Source organism: Dendropsophus ebraccatus, chromosome 7, assembly GCF_027789765.1.
Source record: "Dendropsophus ebraccatus isolate aDenEbr1 chromosome 7, aDenEbr1.pat, whole genome shotgun sequence".
In the NCBI taxonomy this organism is placed as follows: Eukaryota; Metazoa; Chordata; class Amphibia; order Anura; family Hylidae; genus Dendropsophus; species Dendropsophus ebraccatus.
In genome coordinates this window covers 128698270-128718377 of record NC_091460.1, presented here as the reverse complement: position 1 = coordinate 128718377, position 20108 = coordinate 128698270, and the positions used below count along the sequence as shown (strand labels likewise).

Here is a 20108-nt window from a genome sequence, read left to right as displayed (position 1 = left end):
TTTACTTGAAATAATACATTCATATACTACACTTCAGGTGGCAACAGAAATAAATTATACAATCAACTGATGACCCTAGACCAGGATTAATCTATCCTGGGGACCATTTAAAAGGCATCTCAAACTGTATATTAAAGGAGAACTCTGGCCACGAAAAAAATCCAGTATAGGCGGGGAGGGGGTGGGTGGAACATAATAAAGAATGTTTACCAAAGTTCGTATTAGACGGCCCAATGCCTCCTGTAAGCGAGCGCCGATCTGCTAGCCTATTACACAGCTCAGTAATCATTTAGCAAGGGCTGCACAGACATTGTTAGCGATGTTCATGTAGCCCTTAATCTCTACCAAAGCCACCGCTTTAGCTTCAGAGCAAGTCTCTGAACTGACGGGCTGCTTAGCCAATTACTGTCCAGGACCGCAATGGCCAGTGATAGGCTGAGCAGCCTGTCAGTTCAGAGACCCATTCTGAAGCCATACTGGCGGACCGTGGAGAGGCAATGTATACAGTTTATTATTTTCTTTTACACAGCTATCTGTTGCAAGTAGCAATGCGCGGTCAGCGGTCAATGATTTTAGGTCAGGACACAATCAGCCAATGATAGTTGCCATCGGCTGATCGTTGTCTATAATCGGCCTGATTTGGCTAATTATCATCCTGTGTAATAGGACCCTTACCCATCCGCAAGCCCCCACAGCGCCACGTCACTAAATCACTGACAGCCGACAGACTTCATTCCCTCTGGCTGATTGGCCATTTTTGAGCCCAGGTTGTGATGTTTCAGGAGTGGGAGCTAGAGGGGGCCGGTGGCGGTCTGGGAGCGGTTCTGCAAAGGGTTGGGGACAGGTAAGCATAGATTCTTTATTATGTTACCCCCCCCCCACACACACACACACACTTCTGACTGCATCGCATTTTAAATTAAGGCTGGAGTTCTCCTTTAAGGTGAAAAAGAGACAACATTATTGCAAAAATACTACAAAGAATTGGTACAGGATGAATAATACAAGCCTAAAATGTTACAGAGTTATAATTCCATAAAAAAATGTTTTAAAAAAGTTATTAGTCCCATACTGTTTACTCACGGGACAGTCCTCATCCACAATGAAGATAGTACATCTCTGAGCTTGCATAAAGGACAGGATAGTTGCTGCAATCTTTTTTAGGATGACCTCCAATGACTGCTGCTCTTCAAAAATTAACGTTGCAAGATCGAGGAGAACCTACAGTTTTAATAAAAAAAAAAAAAAAAGAGACTATTATATTGTACAACAGCACTTTACAAAGTAAATTAGGGCATGGTCTTTCATTCATGTTACCATAGGGTATTTACATTTACATTGCTGGGGGTCCCACTGCTTGAATGGAGCAATAGACATGTGTACTATGCTGCTCTATGAGAATGATGGTTATAAATATCATTCTTCTTCGCTTCACCAGCCCTGCAGACACTAAATGGTGTGGCAGGGGGCAAGTTTGACCGCCACCCCACTAAAGCTCAGGACCAGCTTTCCACCTTTCCCTTCATGGTGCACAGCTATTTCTAAGTCAAGAGGTACTCTGGAGAAATAAAATAGTTTTTAAATCAACTAATGTCAGAAAGTTGTTTATAATTTACTTCTATTTCAAAATTTCAAGTCTTCCAGTACTTATCAGCTTCTATATGTCCTGCAGGAAGTGGTATATTCTTTCCAGTCTGACACAGTGCTCTCTGCTGCCACCTCTGTCTGTGACAGGAACTTACAAAGCTGTAGCAAATTCCCATAAAAAACCTTTAGGGATTATTCCCATGCCCTACAGACGGGGAAGCCCTGTAATGGAATGTTTCCCCGCCCAGCATGATGTATCAATATCATGCCGGGATCAGGGGAAACTGTTTGAATCTACATGGCAGTGTAGTGACAGAGCCGCGCGGCCTCCATATAGTAGTTAGGTCCTCCTTGTGCCCCTATAAAAAAGTTAGGTCGCTATGTCTCCATATAGTAGTTAGGCCCCTGGGCACCCATATAGTAGTTATTATCCTTCTGTGAATGCATACTGCAGTTAGGCCTTCTCAATGTGCCTCATACAGTAGTTAAGCCCTGTATGTACATCCATATAGTAGATAGGCCCACCTCTGTGCTCCTATCTAGTAGAAAGGCCCCTATGTGCCTCCATATAGTAGTAAGGCCTCCTCTGTGCATTCATATGGAAGTTAGGCCCTCTGTCTCAATATTGTAGGTAGACCCCCTATGTGCCCCCCATATAGTAGTCAGGTCTCTCTGTGCCCCCATTATAATAGTTAGGCCCCTCTATGCCTTCTTATAGAATTAAGCCCCTCTGCGCCTCCATGAGTGCCTTGACATAATCCTCTATCATATGGCAACAGTGACACACAACTTCCTCACCAGCACCAGGGTGTTATTTGGGGCAATCAGCAAGTTAGATTTGTCTAACCGGCTGATTGTTCCCCTTTAAGGGCTGCCCGATCAGTTGCTGCATTGTTCATGCAGCCCTCAAGGCAAAACAAAGCCATCAGCCCATGAATGGCCATTGGCTCATTTGTTGGCTTATTACGAAGGCTGATATTGGCCTGTTTGGCTAGAAAATTCTACGATTCACATTATGTTTCCAGTTTATGTCGAGATGCAGGCCTAAACACTTTCCCATGTGTGCCATCGGTGGGCCCATTCATTCTAACAAACCGAATGTAGGCTGCTACAGACTATTTTTCATCTATTTTCTATAGAACTTTTGAGTCCTGGAAAAAAAAAATAGACCAAATGTAGACATTTCTAGGCTATATTTGGTCTGTTAGTGAAAAGTCACACTGCAGGTACAACACGGTGTAAAGCAGAATGCCTTTTTTGCTAGTATCTCGACTCACACCTCGTAAGAAGCCTCTCACCCAACTGTACAATGTCACATGCACCCTGTTAAATACAGATCTATAAAAGTACAAGTATAAGTATAAAGATTACAGCGGCTAGAGTGACTAAACACAAGAATACAGGGAATCATATAGACAAGATGGGAGAAATTTATCAAACATGGTGTAAAGTGAAACTGGCTCAGTTGCCCCTATCAACCAATCAGATTCCACTTTTCATTTTCCAAAGAGTCTGTGAGGAATGAAAAGTGGAATCTGATTGGTTGCTAGGGGCAACTGAGCCAGTTTCACTTTACACCATGTTTGATAAATTTCCCCCGATATGTATACATTTTATTTTAAATGCAGGTAGCTTCTTGAAAGGTCAAATAGATTTATATACATGTGCACTTTGAAGGATATAAGAAAATTTAAATGTCACTGTCGTGAAATTACTTTTGCAGAAATCAACAGTCCAGGCGATTTTAAGAAAATTTGTAATTGGGTTTATTAGCCGAAAAATGAATTTTTATCATAAAAAAGCAGTTTGAAGCTCTCCCCCCTGTCTTCATTGTTCTTCTATGGAGAGAGCTAAATAAAACACCAAAACAGGCCAACAAAGAGTTAATCTACAAATACATCACCCTCTATCTCCTCTGACAGTCACCACTGACCTCTCTGACCTCTGAACAGCGCTCTGAATACGACAGTAACTCTTTAAGGTCATGAAAGTTTCCACAAAGAGGCTTAAGTAAACTATTTTACATAAAGTGTTACCTGGTTCCGCCTGTTTTCAAGTAGCGATGTCTCATACAACTGTGCATTATGTAATACAATACCACAAAATGCCAAGTAAGCAGCAAAGTCCTAAAATACACAAAAGATTAAGAAAACAATGTTAACCTGTTATTCTGCCTCAAAGTTGTTTGTATTTTCATGGTACAGACATGTTGGAGTCTAATGCGTGGACAGTAGCCTACAAAACTGATTGAACGTTAAACAACCTGACAACACCATGTTATCCAGGAAGTGACATCACCATGTTATCCAGGAAGTGACATCACTGTGTTATCCAGGAAGTGAAGCCTTGATGCAGTAGTAAGTGCAGGGAAAAAAGCAGTTTATAAGCATTTCCTGTAATAAGTGTATATTGGTGATTTGTATAACTTTTGTTACGCAACAAATAAAAAATTTTGCCGGACTTCTCCTTTAAATGGAACTTATTATTCCACTCACGAGGCAGACTTTCCCCGTTCAGGATCATACAGTATATCAATATGAAAGTGTCTTTGCAGAGTAATAATAAATGACAATGCTGCGAAAATTTGAACATGTTCCCCGTTTCACAGCATCATATTGATACATGATGCCAGTCAGGGAAAGAGTCTGCTACAGGGCTTCCCCATCCGTAGGATCCGTGTTATACGGGATGTGGGAATAAGCCCTTACACAGTTATCTCTGCTTGCTCTGCCTTACCGTGCCACAGCTGCAGCACTAGGGACAATAGGTACATTTCAGCATGTTAGATTCGTCTAACCTGCAGATAGTTCCCCTTTAAAGGGGTAGTACACCAAAAAAAAAAAAATTCTTTCAAATCAACTGCTGCCATAAAGTGCCAGAGATTTGTAATTTACTTCTATTAAAAAATCTCAAGCCTTCCAGTACTTATCAGCTGCTGTATGCCCAACAGGAAGTTGTATTATTTCCAGTCTGGAGAGCAGTAGAGGTTTTCTATGGGGATTTGCTGCTGCTCTGGACAGTTCCTGACATGGACAGAGGAGGCAACAGAGAGCACTGTGTCAGACAGGAAAGAAAACACCACTTCCTGCAGGACACACAGCAACTGATAAGTACTAGAAGACTTAAGATTTTTTAATCTTAATTTTAACCAGTTGATTTGAAAGAAAAATAACATTTGGTGAACAACCCCTTTAAGTCCCGCTAGGAGATGTCACAATGTGATGTCACAAATTACAATGTAGTGGATCTACAGAACAGCAACAGGAAGCAAATAAATTAGTAATTTCCACAATAATCTACATGTTATACAGGTCTGGCCCAACTGCACCCTTTTATTCATATTTATCGAGTGATCAATGTTCCTGAGGAAAGAAATGTTCCTTCAACCCACTCATAAATAACAAGCACATACCGCAGCTTTAAAAAAAAGGCAGCACAACACAGCTGCATGGATTATAGGGTAATTATGTAACATCTCCAGGATGTTGGCCTCTGTTAATAGTCTATGCAATACAAATTCAGAGCCCTGGTCTGTAAAACTGACGGCTATTCACTCAGCCAATGTGCCTGTCATAACATCTATTGTTTCAGGAATACAGGTGCTCATTATGCAGCATTAGGAAGTATAGAAGGCTACAATTTAACTAGGTGATAGCACAGGTGCAACTACTCACTCTATCAACGTTCTAGATATTAATAACACTGACAAAAGCTGTACAGATTAGGTTGATCGCTTGGCTATATAAAGCCTAAATACAGCATTTTTGGTTAGCTGTAAGGCTTCATCCACACATCAGATTTTTCTGTCTGTAAATCAGTATCCGAATTGTGGGTTGTTCACACTGAGTAAATCACTGTGGAATCTTACCTGTCCCAGAGTGACACTGCTTCTCTATGGGGAAGCGCACGCTCCTACGCTGCCTCCGCTCAAAGGAGTGACATATGACTTCTTGGAGCGGAGAGCAGAGTAGCAATCTCTCTCCCATAGAGGGGCTAAGGCACACTGAGTTAGGCGGAATTCCGCCTGATTTATTCAGTGTGAACATACCCTTAGGGTAGAAACACACACACTGAATTTGTTGCACGGTTCGGCTTGCTTTTGGGGTTCCTGCTGGTCGTTCCGCTCAGCCAATCACTACGCTGCCCCACCGCAGCCACTGATTGGCTGAGCGAGGTGTCCAGACGCCGGGAGTCCCTGAAGCAAGCCAGAGCCGGAGCAGGGTAATGTATGTACCAGACAATGATTGGCTGCAAATTCGCAGCGTGAAATCAGCTGCGGATCCGGTCTGTTTCTACCCTTACTGACAGAAAAAGGACCCGCTGATTTCAATGTGGTCATCCTTACATCTGTCATCTGCAGGTGAGGCTCTTGAGAAGCCTATGGAACCTGCCTCCTGCAGACAGGGAGCGTATAACATTTATACGTCTGCAAAACCTATATTTAAAAAAAAAAAAAAAAAACACTTTAAAGCAGGTTAGACTAGCCCCTTATGCGCACAAGGCACCAAGGAGGAAGGTATGTCTCTTACTTTTCTCCTCTGCGCTGTTCCCGTACAGTTAGTAGTTGAATCCAAGGCCTGGAGCACCGTTAGAAGCACTGGCCCACCCCCATCACAAAGGGCCCAGGGCAGTGCTCCTAACGGTGCTCCAGGCCACGAATTCAAGTACTAACAGCATGGGAATGGCGCAAAGGAGGAAGGTAACAGACATACCTTCCTCCACAGTGCCCCATGCATACTAGAGGGCTATCAGCAGGTTAGATTCATCTAATTAGCTGATAGTTCCCATATATATATATATATATATATATATATATATATATATATATTCTCATTATAGATACAATGATACATATATATGTGTGTGTGTGTATATATATATATATATATATATATATAGATATAGATATTTGTAATAATTATTGACATGACAAACTCTTACCTTCTCATCTTGCTCAGTGAATGTCCCATTGCTGTCGGATTTCTTATTGATGGCTTGTGCCACTCCGACCACCTGATTTAATTATAAAACAAATAAACAGTACATTTGTATCTTTATTTAAATGAACAGCAAATAACAAATGACACAAGAACAGGACACAAGAAACATAAAAGCCATTCGATTTACATAACAAATCTATGCAAACTACTTGTCACTATTGTTCCTACAAAAAAAACAAACATCCAAATGGACATCAAAGGTTTGTATCTGGCTGTTGTACTTGACAGTAAAGGTTAAGAATTCTGTCTGTTAAGTGAACACAACATCACTGAATTCCCAGAATTCTGTATACTTTCTGTGGGAGGCTCAATAATACAAACCAAACTCCAACAAGTGTCCAACTGCATGGACTCATGTACACAGGCATGGAATCGGATCCAAACACTGGGACAATATACAATTTATGCTATAAGGCTATGTTCACACAACGTATCAGACCGGCCGTTCCGTGACCCCGGCTGGGTCACGGAACGGCCGGTCTGTGCCCCGATCATCGGGCGCGCAGATGTGCCCGCATCAGAGCTCCGCGGCCGGACTGATCATCAGGCCGGTACTTAAGTACCGGCCGGATGATCCGTCCGACCGCGGAGCTCTGATGCGGGCACATCAGCGCGCGCCTGCATCAGAGCTTCCCATAGCACACAGTGGTGCGAGCGGCCGGAGTCGCTCGCTTCACTGTGTGAACTGACAGGGCTTTCTGCAGCCGGAATTCACTGAATTTCGGCCGCAGAAAACTGACATGCCAGTTATTTGTGGCCCCGTATGGGATCCCAGCCGGAGCGTATACGATGTGTATACGCTCCGGCCGGGATCCCATATCAGATAAGGTTATGTTGCGCTCCGCAAAAAGTACGGCATCGGCAACAACAGCCATACTTTTACGTAGTGTGAACATAGCCTAAAGCTGATGCACAGAGCAGTAATAAAGCCATCTAAACAAAGCCTAGGTTTAAGACTTCCAACGGCCATATTGTTTTTTGCAGTTAGTAAAACCATAGATCCGTAAGGCACAGGCGGCCACAAGAGTCATCCATGGACTTGTCGCAATCACGGACTAGGCACTTGTGAAAAAGGCCTAAAGTCTATGGGGGAGATTTTTCAAAGGGTGTAAAAAATTAGACTGGTATAAACTGCCCACAGCAACCAATCACAGCTCAGTTTCAAGCTCTGGTGAAAGGAAAGCTTAGCTGTGATTGGTTGCTGTGGGTAGTTTGCACCAGTCTAAATTTTACACCCTTTGATAAATCTCCCCCTATGAGTCTAGTCAGCAATCTGAATATTATAAGTGCTTATGTCCTATTTCTTTTGTCATGTGCATTGGCCCATAGACATGGACTGTATTCTACCCCTGTGTGAAGGAGGCCTTGGATACTGTGGGGGACATTTATCCCGTATTCTTAAAGTAAGAATGTTCTTTGTTGCCCATATCAACCAACCACAGCTCAGCTTTCAAATATTCATCAGCCCTGGCAAAACGAAAGCTGAACTGTGATTGGTTGCTATGAACAACAAGGAAAGTTCTTACATTTCTTAAAGGGGTACTCCGGCGCTAATAAAAAACAATTGATCAATCATAATTTTTACTTGGGTGATCGCTTGATTGTCTGGGCAGCCTATAACAGATAGCAGCGGTCTGCTGGCGCCACTCCTATTCCAACGGCAGCAGATCGCTGCTATATTAGTCGTTTGTCTTTAAACATGTTGAAAGATGAACGGCAGCAACGATCAACCGACATCGTTCATGTCGGCTGATTGTTGCCTTCTAAACGGCCGATAATTGTTCTGTTTCATAGGGCCTTTAGGACTAGTCCTGTCTAGACCAGTCTAAACCTTTACTTTAGCTTTTCAGTTGTTTATAACTTAGTAAGACAGGCCTTTTAAGAAATTTCTGGTAGAGTACAGAATTTAGGACGTTAATAATAATTTGTGCTAGTCCTGGAAGTCTTGCCAGGTGTAAACAAGCCCCAATTCCCACATCCGTCGTCCTGCCCATAACAGTGGACCAACTGCTACGGACAGGACTGCGTATGTGCAAGCGTCCACAACCCATCTACATTGGCACAGACCCTTGATTCAAGATAGGGGATTTGATGGGGCATGACCACAACAACTATGTATAAAAGGTACGGATGTGTGTATGGGGCCATAGAAATGAATGACGACACAAGGACTTCAAAGTTATATCTGGTACATTCATTCTTAGCAACAACTCTTTAAATCACTCCCACACACCTAAAGGTGTTAACAAGATAACAGCTGCATAAAAGTGTTTCTCTGCAGGAACACAGCAGATACTAAGCACGTCTTTAACCTGATATTGGTCTCTCATTCGTTCTGAATGATTCGGAAATGATTTGCTGCAGCTAGTGCGATAAGGGACGTGTTTCCCATCATCTTTACAAATTTCATTAGCCTCATTTTTTTAAACAATTTTCTCAGCAGTTTTAAGTCTTTCTCCCAGGAGAAGTTGCCTAATAACAGTACAGGATACAGCTGCTTTTACAAAGTTCATCACAGAAAAATAAAGGTTCCACAATACATACATACAATACAATATATAGTTGTTGTTCCCATAGACATGCCAGAACGCATTGCTTGTCCTTACTTACACTTTTCAGCTCTTACAAGAAGTGAACTGCATATCAGAGAATACTTGCAACTAACAGAAAATCTACATCTCAGAAAAGCATATATATATATATATATATATATATATATATATATATATATATATATATAATTTGCAGAAATCAATAGTACAGGCGATTTTAAGAAACTTTGTAATTGGGTTTGTTAGGCAAATATGTCATTATCTACATTCAAAAAGCTTTTCCCTAGGTCCCCCCCTCCCTCCTCTTCTCTCTCATTCACTGCTCATTATCAGACTCCTGGAACTTAAACGACAAACAGTCCAACCAATCGGCATTTGAGTACCGATGGCTAAAGAAGCTGGATGCAGCATGCTTGAGTTGCAGTTATCTCTATTCAGTTTTAATTTTGGTACCTAAATACCTTGACGGGGAGCCGTTGTCCCTGTTCCCCGTACCTGTGCCTTAGAAGATGAAGCTACCTGCTCCATCCCTATAGCACCCGTCTCCAGTGTGAAACCCAGTGTAATGGGACAGCCTTCCCTAAAAAAGCATGCATATATAGAGAGCCATCATCAGTAATTAGGACTGCCTACTGAACTCCTAGGACCAGAATGTGCAGAGACCTTAATCAGTAACTTACAAATTATACAGAATCTTTTTCAATCAACACTATATATCAATCTGCTCAGGCTATGTTCACACAAAGAAAGGGAATTTATATTAGGCCCCGGCAGGATTCACTAAGAGGCGCACACCTCTTAGTGAATCCGGCTGGGCGCCCGAACCTGCGCCCGGCGTACTAAATCTACACCTGATACCAGCAGGGAATTATGGGTAAAATATCACTATTTAATGCTAATTAAAGAAGAAGTCTGGCGGATTCCAAAACTCGGCAGCCGGCAGGAGGGAACTTAATTACAAGTACTAAATTACCTTCCCCTGTCGCCTGGGACCCCAGCCGGAAGGCATTTTCCCCCTTTAGTTGTGATGATGTCACTCAGCCAATCAGTGAGTGGAGCAGCGTCCTGTCCCAGTCACTGCCGGGTGCTATAGGGATGTGTCAGCTCTGGAGATCCCAGAGCCCTGTGGGGGTCCTGCCGCTCACCGCAGACACGGAGAGAGGTAAGTTAGTACTTCTTAACAATTTCCCCACTGCCAGCTGTCGAGTTTTAGAATCCGCCAGACTTCTCCTTTAAATGCGGTGCAGGCAGTGTGACGTACACTGACTGCGCTGGGGTACCCCAAGGGGTACCCCCAGGAGTGCTTCGGAAGAATGACAGAGGCTCCGGAAGTACCCGCTTGGGCTGGGAACGGGACAGGAGGCACGTGGAGGCCGGGAACCGGCCCCAGGTCAGTTAACTGTTTGGTTGCTTTGTAGTGGTCGCCCCATACGGTGAAGATGAGGCCGTTTTTGAGCTCCCCCACCATATGGGGCGACCATATCAGGCGTATAAAACGACCCCCGACTTCTAAAAAGATTTTTCGGGGTTAAAAAGTTGTCTTATACGCCAGAAAATACGATATGTAAAAAAAAAAAAAAAACTTCCATCCGTTGTTTTCTGTTTTTGTTTTTTTTTTTTTTTTTTATAAAGGAGGTCAATGGAAAAACGGATCAAAACGGATGCACACAAATGCATCTGTTTTTTTCATCCGTTTTTTTTTTTAAAAAAAAACACAAAAAAAACAACAAAAATGCTGCGTGAACCCAGCCTTACTGGTACAGTAATTTGGGTTGTTATGAACTCTGTAATAATTTAGTGTCGCAGTTTTCCCTTACTCATTACAGCACTTTGGGTGAGTTCAGTTCAAACCATGTTTTTGCAAAGCTTTTTCCTTCTTGAGGATAAGCAGTTGACAGCGGCAGAAGGCAGATGATAATTTAGTGGCTGATTCGTTGAATTAAAGTCCAAATACAGAAATGTGTCAGCTGAACACTGCAGCGAGGTTGATGAAAACCGTATGGTCAAATTAAACCTTCTCAGACGTTCTATTTGCCTCTTTTTCCGAAATAAATTTTGAATCACTGTTCCTTTTGCACATAAAATTACAAGGACTTCCTGTGAATTATATATTTTTCAGTTGTTACATTCCTTCTATACTTCCTGTAGCTTGTTATGTTTGCTTTAGCGAGAGGCTCATGCTTCATATCTGTCAGTCCAACTCGTAGATGAAGGTTGATAACACACCATAGTCTTACAAGGAGACACACTAGAGGGGCCTGAACAGGATGTTATACAAATTGGACCGGGCTCAGCTCCAGTTGAGAAATTATTTAGACAGCATGGTACATGTTCATTAATCTTGGCTCATGTTCTATATAATATTTTGACTATCCCAGCATTTAGAAAACATATGCTTGGAACCTCCTCACAAATTAAAATGGCTGGGGAAAAATGTGTTGATTGGATTCAGTGCGTTCCCGAATGACATCATCTCAACTAGTTTCCGAAAGTTATATAGATTTGTAATTTACTTCTATTTAAAAATCTCAAGTCTTCCAGTACTTTTCAGCTGCTGTATGTACTGCAGGAAATATTGTTTTCTTTCCAGTCTGACACAGTGCTCTCTGCTGCCGTATCTGTCCAAAACAGACACTGCTGAGAGCAGGAGAGGTTTTCTATGGGGATTTGCTGCTGATCTGGACAGTTCCAGAGAAGAAAAAAAAAAAAAAAAACAGATTCCTTTTCTCTATTTTTTACACAGTGTGAACATAGCCATAGAAAGAGGAAAAATAAAAAAATGACTAAAATTTGAGTAAACAACCAGGCACATGGTAGTACAGCAAGCCACGTGGCAGGTATAGCCTATAAAAAATAACAAAACCTTGGAACTTTGATAAAGTCCAAAGGGTAGAAGAGAGTGGGAAAGAGAAACGAGGAGGAAAACAAAAAGAAGAAGAGAGGTAGGGGAAAAAAAGAGAAGGGTGCAATGGAAAAGTGGGTTGGTGGAGTTATGAACTGACCCAGGGAGGTTCAGGCATGTCATCAAAGGAACCTACAGAAGGAATTCAATATAAGAAAATTTGAGAGGCAGCATCTCATAGAGCAATAAAGTGGTTTAACCCCTTAACGACGCATGACGGGTATACCCGTCATGCAGCCAATAAGGGGGATCAGAGAAGCCGCCATGGCCCTTCACAGCGGTCGGCTAATCAATTATTCAAATGCAGCTGTCAAAGCTGACAGCTGCATTTGAATAGTGGTGGTGTCCCCTGTCCCTGGTGTCTAGTGGGGGATCTCCCCGCCCCCCCCGCAATGCGATCGTGGAGGGGAGATCCACTCGCATGAGCCGGCCGGGCAGGGGCGTAGCTAATGTCTCCTGGGCCCTGGTGCGAGAGGTCAACTTGGGCCCCCCCCCTTTCACGACCAAGTGATGCTACTGGTAGTTGTATGTGTGTGAATATATATATATATATATATATATATATATATATATATATATATATATATATTTATATATATATACACACATACACTCAAAGACAGATATTACCAATAACACCAGCATATAGGAAGAGAAAATATTATCACCATATATATTACCGCCATATTGTTACTGTATACTGAGACCAATATTGCCAATAATACAAGTATACAAGGGGCAAATATTAACGCCAGTGGCGTAGCTACCATAAAGGCAGGGCACGCAGCTGCAGGGCAAAGCATGGCCTGCCTTCATGATGCTACCACATGCATCTCAGGACACCGCCACCCCCAACCGTTAGCGGTGTATAAGAGCATCACCGGCGCTGTCCCCTTTCCAGGATTCCCGGAGCCAGCACCCGGCTTCGTCCAGCCCACCTCTGACAACCGCCCCCTCCGTGTCCCGCCAATCAGAGCGTCCCCCCCTCCCCCGGAGTAGCGTGTCGGCGCGGCCCCAGCGCCGCCACAGATCCTGTTCCCTGCCATCCCTCGGCGCCCCCCCCCCAACAAGGGAGCAGTTTCCTGGAGCCCCCCATATTGTGTTTCAGGGCCGCCCGTGACCCCCGTTCTCCTCCTCCTCCTGGATGAGAGCTCAGACCAGACAGCACAGGAAGAGAAGAGGAGGCCAGAGCAGGAACCAGGTCAGGTAAGATTCCCCACTATAACCCCCACCATGTCCTGCTAATAGTTGATGGTGTGAGTTGTAGTTTTGTAACCTGTTGCTGTCACTGTTGCAGAACTACAATCCCCATCAAGCCCTATTGGCAGAACATAATGGGAGTTGTAGTTCTGCAATGGATTAAAAGGATGACTCAGTATCGAGGGGGGAGCATGGCACAGTTATATACAGGACTACATCTCCCAGCATTGTGTGTGGTAGTATACAGGACTACATCTCCCAGCATTGTGTGTGGTAGTATACAGGACTACATCTCCCAGCATGGTGTGTGGTAGTATACAGGACTACATCTCCCAGCATGTTGTGTGTGGTAATACACAGGACTACATCTCTCAGCATTGTGTGTGGTAGTATACAGGACTACATCTCGCAGCATGGTGTGGGGTAATATACAGGACTACATCTCCCAGCATTGTGTGTGGTAATATGCAGGACTACATCTCCCAGCATGCTGTGTTTGGTAATATGCAGGACTACATCTCCCAGCATGCTGTGTGTGGTAATATGCAGGACTACATCTCCCAGCATGGTGTGTGGGGTAATATGCAGGACTACATCTCTCAGCATTGTGTGTGGTAGTATACAGGACTACATCTCCCAGCATGGTGTGGGGTAATATACAGGACTACATCTCCCAGCATGGTGTGTGGGGTAGTATACAGGACTACATCTCCCAGCATGGTGTGTGGTAATATACAGGACTACATCCCCCAGCATGGTGTGTGTGGTGGTATACAGGACTACATCTCCCAGCATGGTGTGTGGGGTAATATGCAGGACTACATCTCTCAGCATTGTGTGTGGTAATATACAGGACTACATCTCCCAGCATGGTGTGGGGTAATATACAGGACTACATCCCCAGCATGGTGTGTGTGGTAATATACAGAACTACATCCCCCAGCATGGTGTGTGGTAGTATACAGGACTACATCTCCCAGCATTGTGTGTGGGGTAATATACAGGACTACATCTCCCAGCATTGTGTGTAGGGTAGGGCTGGGCGATATGGGCAAAAAATAAAATCTCGATTTTTTAAAATTTTTTGACGATTCTCGATTTAAATCTCGATTTTTTTCCTTTTTTGCTAAATAAACAGAACATTTTCTCCCTGCAGCATCAGATACTATTTTAATATTTTAGACAACAACTGTATTGATTTCCAGTGTAACAGAGGCCCCATATAGTATAGGAAATCATGTTTGTGCCTCCATCTACGTAGGGTGTAGTAGTGGAGGTATAGTGGATAGGGGGTGTAGGAGTGGAGGTATAGTGGATAAGGGGTGTAGTAGTACAGGTATAGATGAGGGGTGACTGGGGTAAAACTGAAGGGGACTGGGGTGACACTAAAGGGGACTGGGGGACACTAAAGGGGACTGGGGGACACTAAAGGGGACTGGGGGACACTAAAGGGGACTGGGGTGACCCTGGGGGACTGGAGGGACAATGGGGGACACTAAAGGGGACTGGGGTGACACTGGGGGACACTAAAGGGGACTGGGGTGACACTAAAGGGGACTGGGGTGACACTGGGTGACACTAAAGGGGACTGGGGTGACACTAAAGGGGACTGGGGTGACACTAAAGGGGACTGGGGTGACACTGGGGGACTGGAGGGACAATGGGGGACACTAAAGTGGACTGGGGGGACACTGAGGGGACTGGGGGGGACACTGAGGGAACACTGAGGGGATTGGGGGGGGACACTGAGGGAACAATGAGGGGACTGGGGGGGACACACTGAAGGGGACTGGGGGGGGGACACTGAAGGGGACTGGGGGGGGACACACTGAAGGGGACGGGGGGGGACACTGAGGGAACAATGAGGGGACGGGGGGGACACTGAAGGGGACTGGGGGGACACTGAAGGGGACTGGGGGGGGGGACACTGAAGGGGACTGGGGGGGGACACACTGAAGGGGACGGGGGGGACACTGAGGGAACAATGAGGGGACGGGGGGGACACTGAAGGGGACTGGGGGGGGACACTGAAGGGGACTGGGGGGGACACTGAAGGGGACTGGGGGGGGACACTGAAGGGGACTGGGGGGGGGACACTGAGGGAACAATGAGGGGATTGGGGGGACACTGAGGGGACTGGGGGGTGACTGGTGCAGCTGGAGGTGATTGGAGCAGGAGGGCACATACATCTCCTCCTCCTCTCACCTCCACACACACGCTCCCCTCCCGGCCAGATATGGAGGTCCCGGGTCTGTGGAGGAGGAGGCCGCAGGGACTACAGTAGGTGGTGATCGCATAGCTGCGGGTCACGGAGCTATACAGCGGGAACGGGGGTCTGCACCGAGCCCCCCGATCCCGCTGTATAGCTCCAGGACGAGCAGCGCCGCGATCACCACCTACTGTAGTCCCTGCGGCCTCCTCCTCCACAGACCCGGGACCTCCATATCTGTCCGGGAGGGGAGTGGGACGCTCAGTGGAAGGGGCGGGGGCAGATCAGCGGCGGCGCTGTCAGTGGCTGGAGGCCGCCGGCACTGCACCGCCCCTCTCCAGCCTGGCCACCCAGCATCTTCTCCCCGCTCACCCACACCGCCCCTCTACGGCTCTCCCGCCGGCCTGCACCGCAACCCCCCTTCTCTCAGCTCCTCCCCGGCACCGCAGCCCGAAATGATTTTTTGTGAAAATCGAATTTACGATTTTCACAAAAAATCAAATCGATTTCAACGTTCTGGACGATTAATCGAATTAATTCGATTAATCGCCCAGCCCTAGTGTAGGGTAATATACAGGACTACATCTCCCAGCATAGTGTGTGTTTGGTAATATGCAGGACTACATCTCCCAGCATGGTGTGTGTGGTTATTTGCAGGTCTACATCACTTAATAGGAGTTGTAGTTCACACACTTAAGATGATGACACAGTACATGAGGGGGAGATGGTAGCACAATACACAAGGGATAGCCAGCACCACAGTGTCTCACAACTCCGGAGCGTGCTCTGCTTTCATGGCGGCTCACAACACGTCGCATGGCAGAGAGGGTTTCTTTTGTGGCCAGAGGCAGCTGAGCACCTCCATCCACAAGAGCTCCCAAACCTACCCCCCCATATACATACTCACTTTGCCCGTCGCAGCAGTCCTTTATTTTCCCAGCCCCACGGTGCACAAGTGGCATGCCGGGGAACTGTGCCAGGCCAGGTGAGTGTGTGTCTGGCAGGTGAGTGGGGGGGGGGGGGGGGGCATAAAGTTTTTTGCTATGGGGCCCCATGAATCCTAGTTACGCCCATGATTAACGCCATACCACAACCACTACCATCACCACCATATTGTTACTAACCAAATCCAGTATACTAAGACCAATAAAACACAGTACCAGATAACACGTAACAAATATTACTACATACTGACTAACACCGCCACATACTGACTAACACTGCCACATACTGACTAACACCACCACTGCTACTGAATCCACTGTACACAGATCACTATCACCTCATACAGTTATATAGAGGTGGACGCAGCTACACACAGGTTCTCTACTCCATATAAATTACAGCGCAGATATATCAGGTGACTCACAGGGGACGTCTTCTCTGATCACAGTTCTACCCTTTTCATTTTCTTCTCCATCTGTCCTGGGCATTTATGAGAACTTCTCCGAGCCACAAATCCACAGAATCTGCCAGACAGACATATTAGGCTCCTCACACTGACACCATCCTCATCTATCTACAAACTGCACATCTGTATTGGCCCCTTTACACCCATTTAGTGGGTAGCCCTGACACTATGTGACCCCCCCCTTATAGTATATATAGATGGCCCCCACTGCATGTTGCACCCCCCTTACAGATGGCCCCCTCTCCCCCTCCCCTTATAGATGACCCCCTCTCCCCCCTCCCCTTATAGATGACCCCCCTCTCCCATGTCTTATAGATGCCCCCTTCTCCCCCCATTATAGATGCCCCCTCTTCTCCCCCCCTTATAGATGCCCCCCTCTCCCTCCATTTTAATTGCCCCCTCTCCCCCCATTATAGATGCCCCCCTCTCCCCCCATTATAGATGCCCCCCTCTCCCATCCCTTATAGATGCCCCCCTCTCCCATCCCTTATAGATGCCCCCCTCTCCCATCCCTTATAGATGCCCCCCTCTCCCATCCCTTATAGATGCCCCCCCTTTCCTCTATGCTAAGCAAAATAAAAAAAACAAACACACAAACTCATCTGACAACCCTCTCCCCCGGCAATCCTCTCCTTATTCACGCTCCGTCTGATGCGCGGGCCAGGTCGCAGCGACGACCGCTGCGAGCCTGGTAGCTACGCCACTGTGGCCGGGGCTCAGCATCGGAATGACACTGATCCCGGCTCGGCAATCAATTTAGATGGTCTGCAGCAGACCATTATAATAGAGCACCGATCGGATGGATCATTGCTCTGTTATATACACAGCATTGATCTCAATGGGAGATCAGTGCTGTGTATATAGAAGCCCCCCAGGGGGCTTCTAATTACTGTATGTGAAAACAAAATAAAGTGTTTTTATTAATAAATAACCACCTCCCCTAATAAAAGTCTAAGTCACCCCCTTTTCCCATTTTATAAATAAAAATAAATAAATAAACATGTTTGGCATCGCCGCGTGCGTAATCACCCAAAATATTAATTTATTTAATTCATGATCCCTCACGGTAATCGGCGTAAGTGCAAAAAAATTCCAAAAGTGCAAAATTGCCCATTTTTGGTCACATCAAATCCAGAAAAATCAAAAAGTCACATATGCGCAATCAAGGTACCGATAGAAAGAACACATCATGGCGCAAAAAATGACACCTCACACAGCCCCATAGACCAAAGGATAAAAGCGCTATAAGCATGGGAATAGAGCGATTTTAAGGAACGTTTATTTTCTGTAAAAGGTTTTATTTTTTTACGAGCCATCATATAATATAAAAGTTATACAAGTTGCATATGGTTTTAATTGTACTGACTTGAGGAACATATATAACATGTCAGTTTTTCCATAGGACACACAGCGTTAAAAAGAAGCCCCCACAAAGAAAAAGAATTGCGTTTTTTTTTCAATTTCGCCACGCATATAATTTTTTTCTGGTTTCGCAGCATATTTTATGCAAAAATTCAGCCTTTCATTGCAAAGTACAATTAGTGACGCAAAAAATAAAGGCTCATGTGGGTCCGTAGGTGTAAAAATGCAACTGCTATGGCCTTATATACACAAGGAGGAAAAAACAAAACCGCTAAAACGAACCTTAAGGGGTTAAAAGAAGTGTGTGCCTAGGTATATATATGTATAAATACAAACACACATGCAGGCGAACCACGTGCATTATCCTGTTATCCAATCTCATAAACGGCTGACACTACTAAAATTAGCACATGTGCTCTTTAAACTAGGATGTGTAACTTATTTTGTGTAAAAAAAAAAAAAAAAAAAGTGTAAGTTTTTACAGTTCCATTTTAGGAGCTACAGCTGTTCTCCTCACTTTCAGTAAGCCACCTGCTTTCTTTACAGTCTTCACAAAAAAAAAAAAAAAAAAGCTTTGCGTATGAATTGCATATAAGGAGAGAGATCTTTTTTTCAAAACAAGTTGGAAGGATGATTGGTAGAGATGAGCGAATCGGGTTCGGGTTTGAGTCGATCCGAACCCGAACGTTCGGTATTTGATTAGCTGGGGCTGCTGAACTTGGATAAAGCTCTAAGGTTGTCTGGAAAACATGGATACAGCCAATGACTATATCCATGATTGCCACATAGCCTTAGGGCTTTATCCAACTTCAGCAGCCACCGCTAATCAAATGCCGAAAGTTCGAGGTTCGCTCATCTCTAATGATTGGTAAAGGCAGATTTAGTAAAGGTCAATGTTTTACAGGCTTCTTATTACATGTTACATCTAAAGATTGGCAAGGGCAGCGTAAAAAGATAAAAAGTCTAAACTTATTGCCCAAATCAGGTGTTTACGCAAAACTTTGCAACTTTTTGATGCCAGATAACTGGCATAAATGTTTGATAAATTCTTCTTCATTGCTTTATTTATGGGGGTCATTCATTATATGGTGTTGATGCTGGACAACTCAAATGACAATTGCAAACAGGGGGGTGCGTGAGAACATAATAAACAATGTATACTTAACAGTCCCAGTGCTCCCATAGTATTGCTCTCGTGTCTCACCGACAGCCACTGGAAGAAATGGGTTCCGTGTACATCACAAGTCACTGATTGGCTGAGCAGGCAATCCATCAGCCTGTTACATGATGTTGTAGCTGAAGGTGCTGTCGGATATTGGTAAGTATACTTTGTCTATTATGTTCCCGCACCCTCCTGCCTGCCTGTCATTTGTTAGTTTCATGGGACTAACAAATGAGACCCCTTTAAAAACAATAAATAAATGATGCCTACCTGTTCAAGCTCCCACTACACGCTCCTGCTTTTTTCTCCGGGTTCCCTGCTCAGTGACAGCCCGCTTAGCCAATCACTGGCTGTGATGTGATGAGTGAGCCATCACTGAGTCAGCTGCAGCGGCTGTCTCAAATAGTGGGCAGTAAGAAGCAGCATATGTCCATGCCCAATTTTAGATTAAGCAGAAGAAAAAAGCATTGCACAAACCCTTTAATGTCAATTTACACTGGCCATCTGCTTATCTGTAATAAATCATAATAATTATTGACCAGTTAAATTAAAGGGATTTTCTGGCCTTTAAAAAATTCCAAGGGGGCAGGGTTCGGAGGGTGAATAAAAAAAAAAAAAAAAAGATATTTATCCTTACTATCCTTTATCCACTCGGCGCAACAATCCTGGCATGCCACCTTCTGAACTGAGTGAATGTGACTAAAGGTGGCCTACACCTTTAAT

At 44.7% G+C, this 20108-nt stretch overlaps 1 protein-coding gene across 6 annotated transcripts in view; it reads right to left on the bottom strand.

The window, feature by feature from the left end:
• The window catches only part of PDE5A (phosphodiesterase 5A), a 248056-nt gene that overhangs the window by 57260 nt on the left and 170688 nt on the right, over positions 1-20108 (bottom strand). For all 6 annotated transcript variants that reach the window (XM_069978436.1, XM_069978434.1, XM_069978432.1 and 3 more), the window contains exons 4-6: positions 6529-6600; positions 3624-3713; positions 1084-1221 (exon numbers count right to left, since the gene is read on the bottom strand). In XM_069978436.1, coding sequence (XP_069834537.1) covers positions 1084-1221; positions 3624-3713; positions 6529-6600 — 300 coding nt within the window. The remainder of the gene's footprint in view (positions 1-1083; positions 1222-3623; positions 3714-6528; positions 6601-20108) is intronic.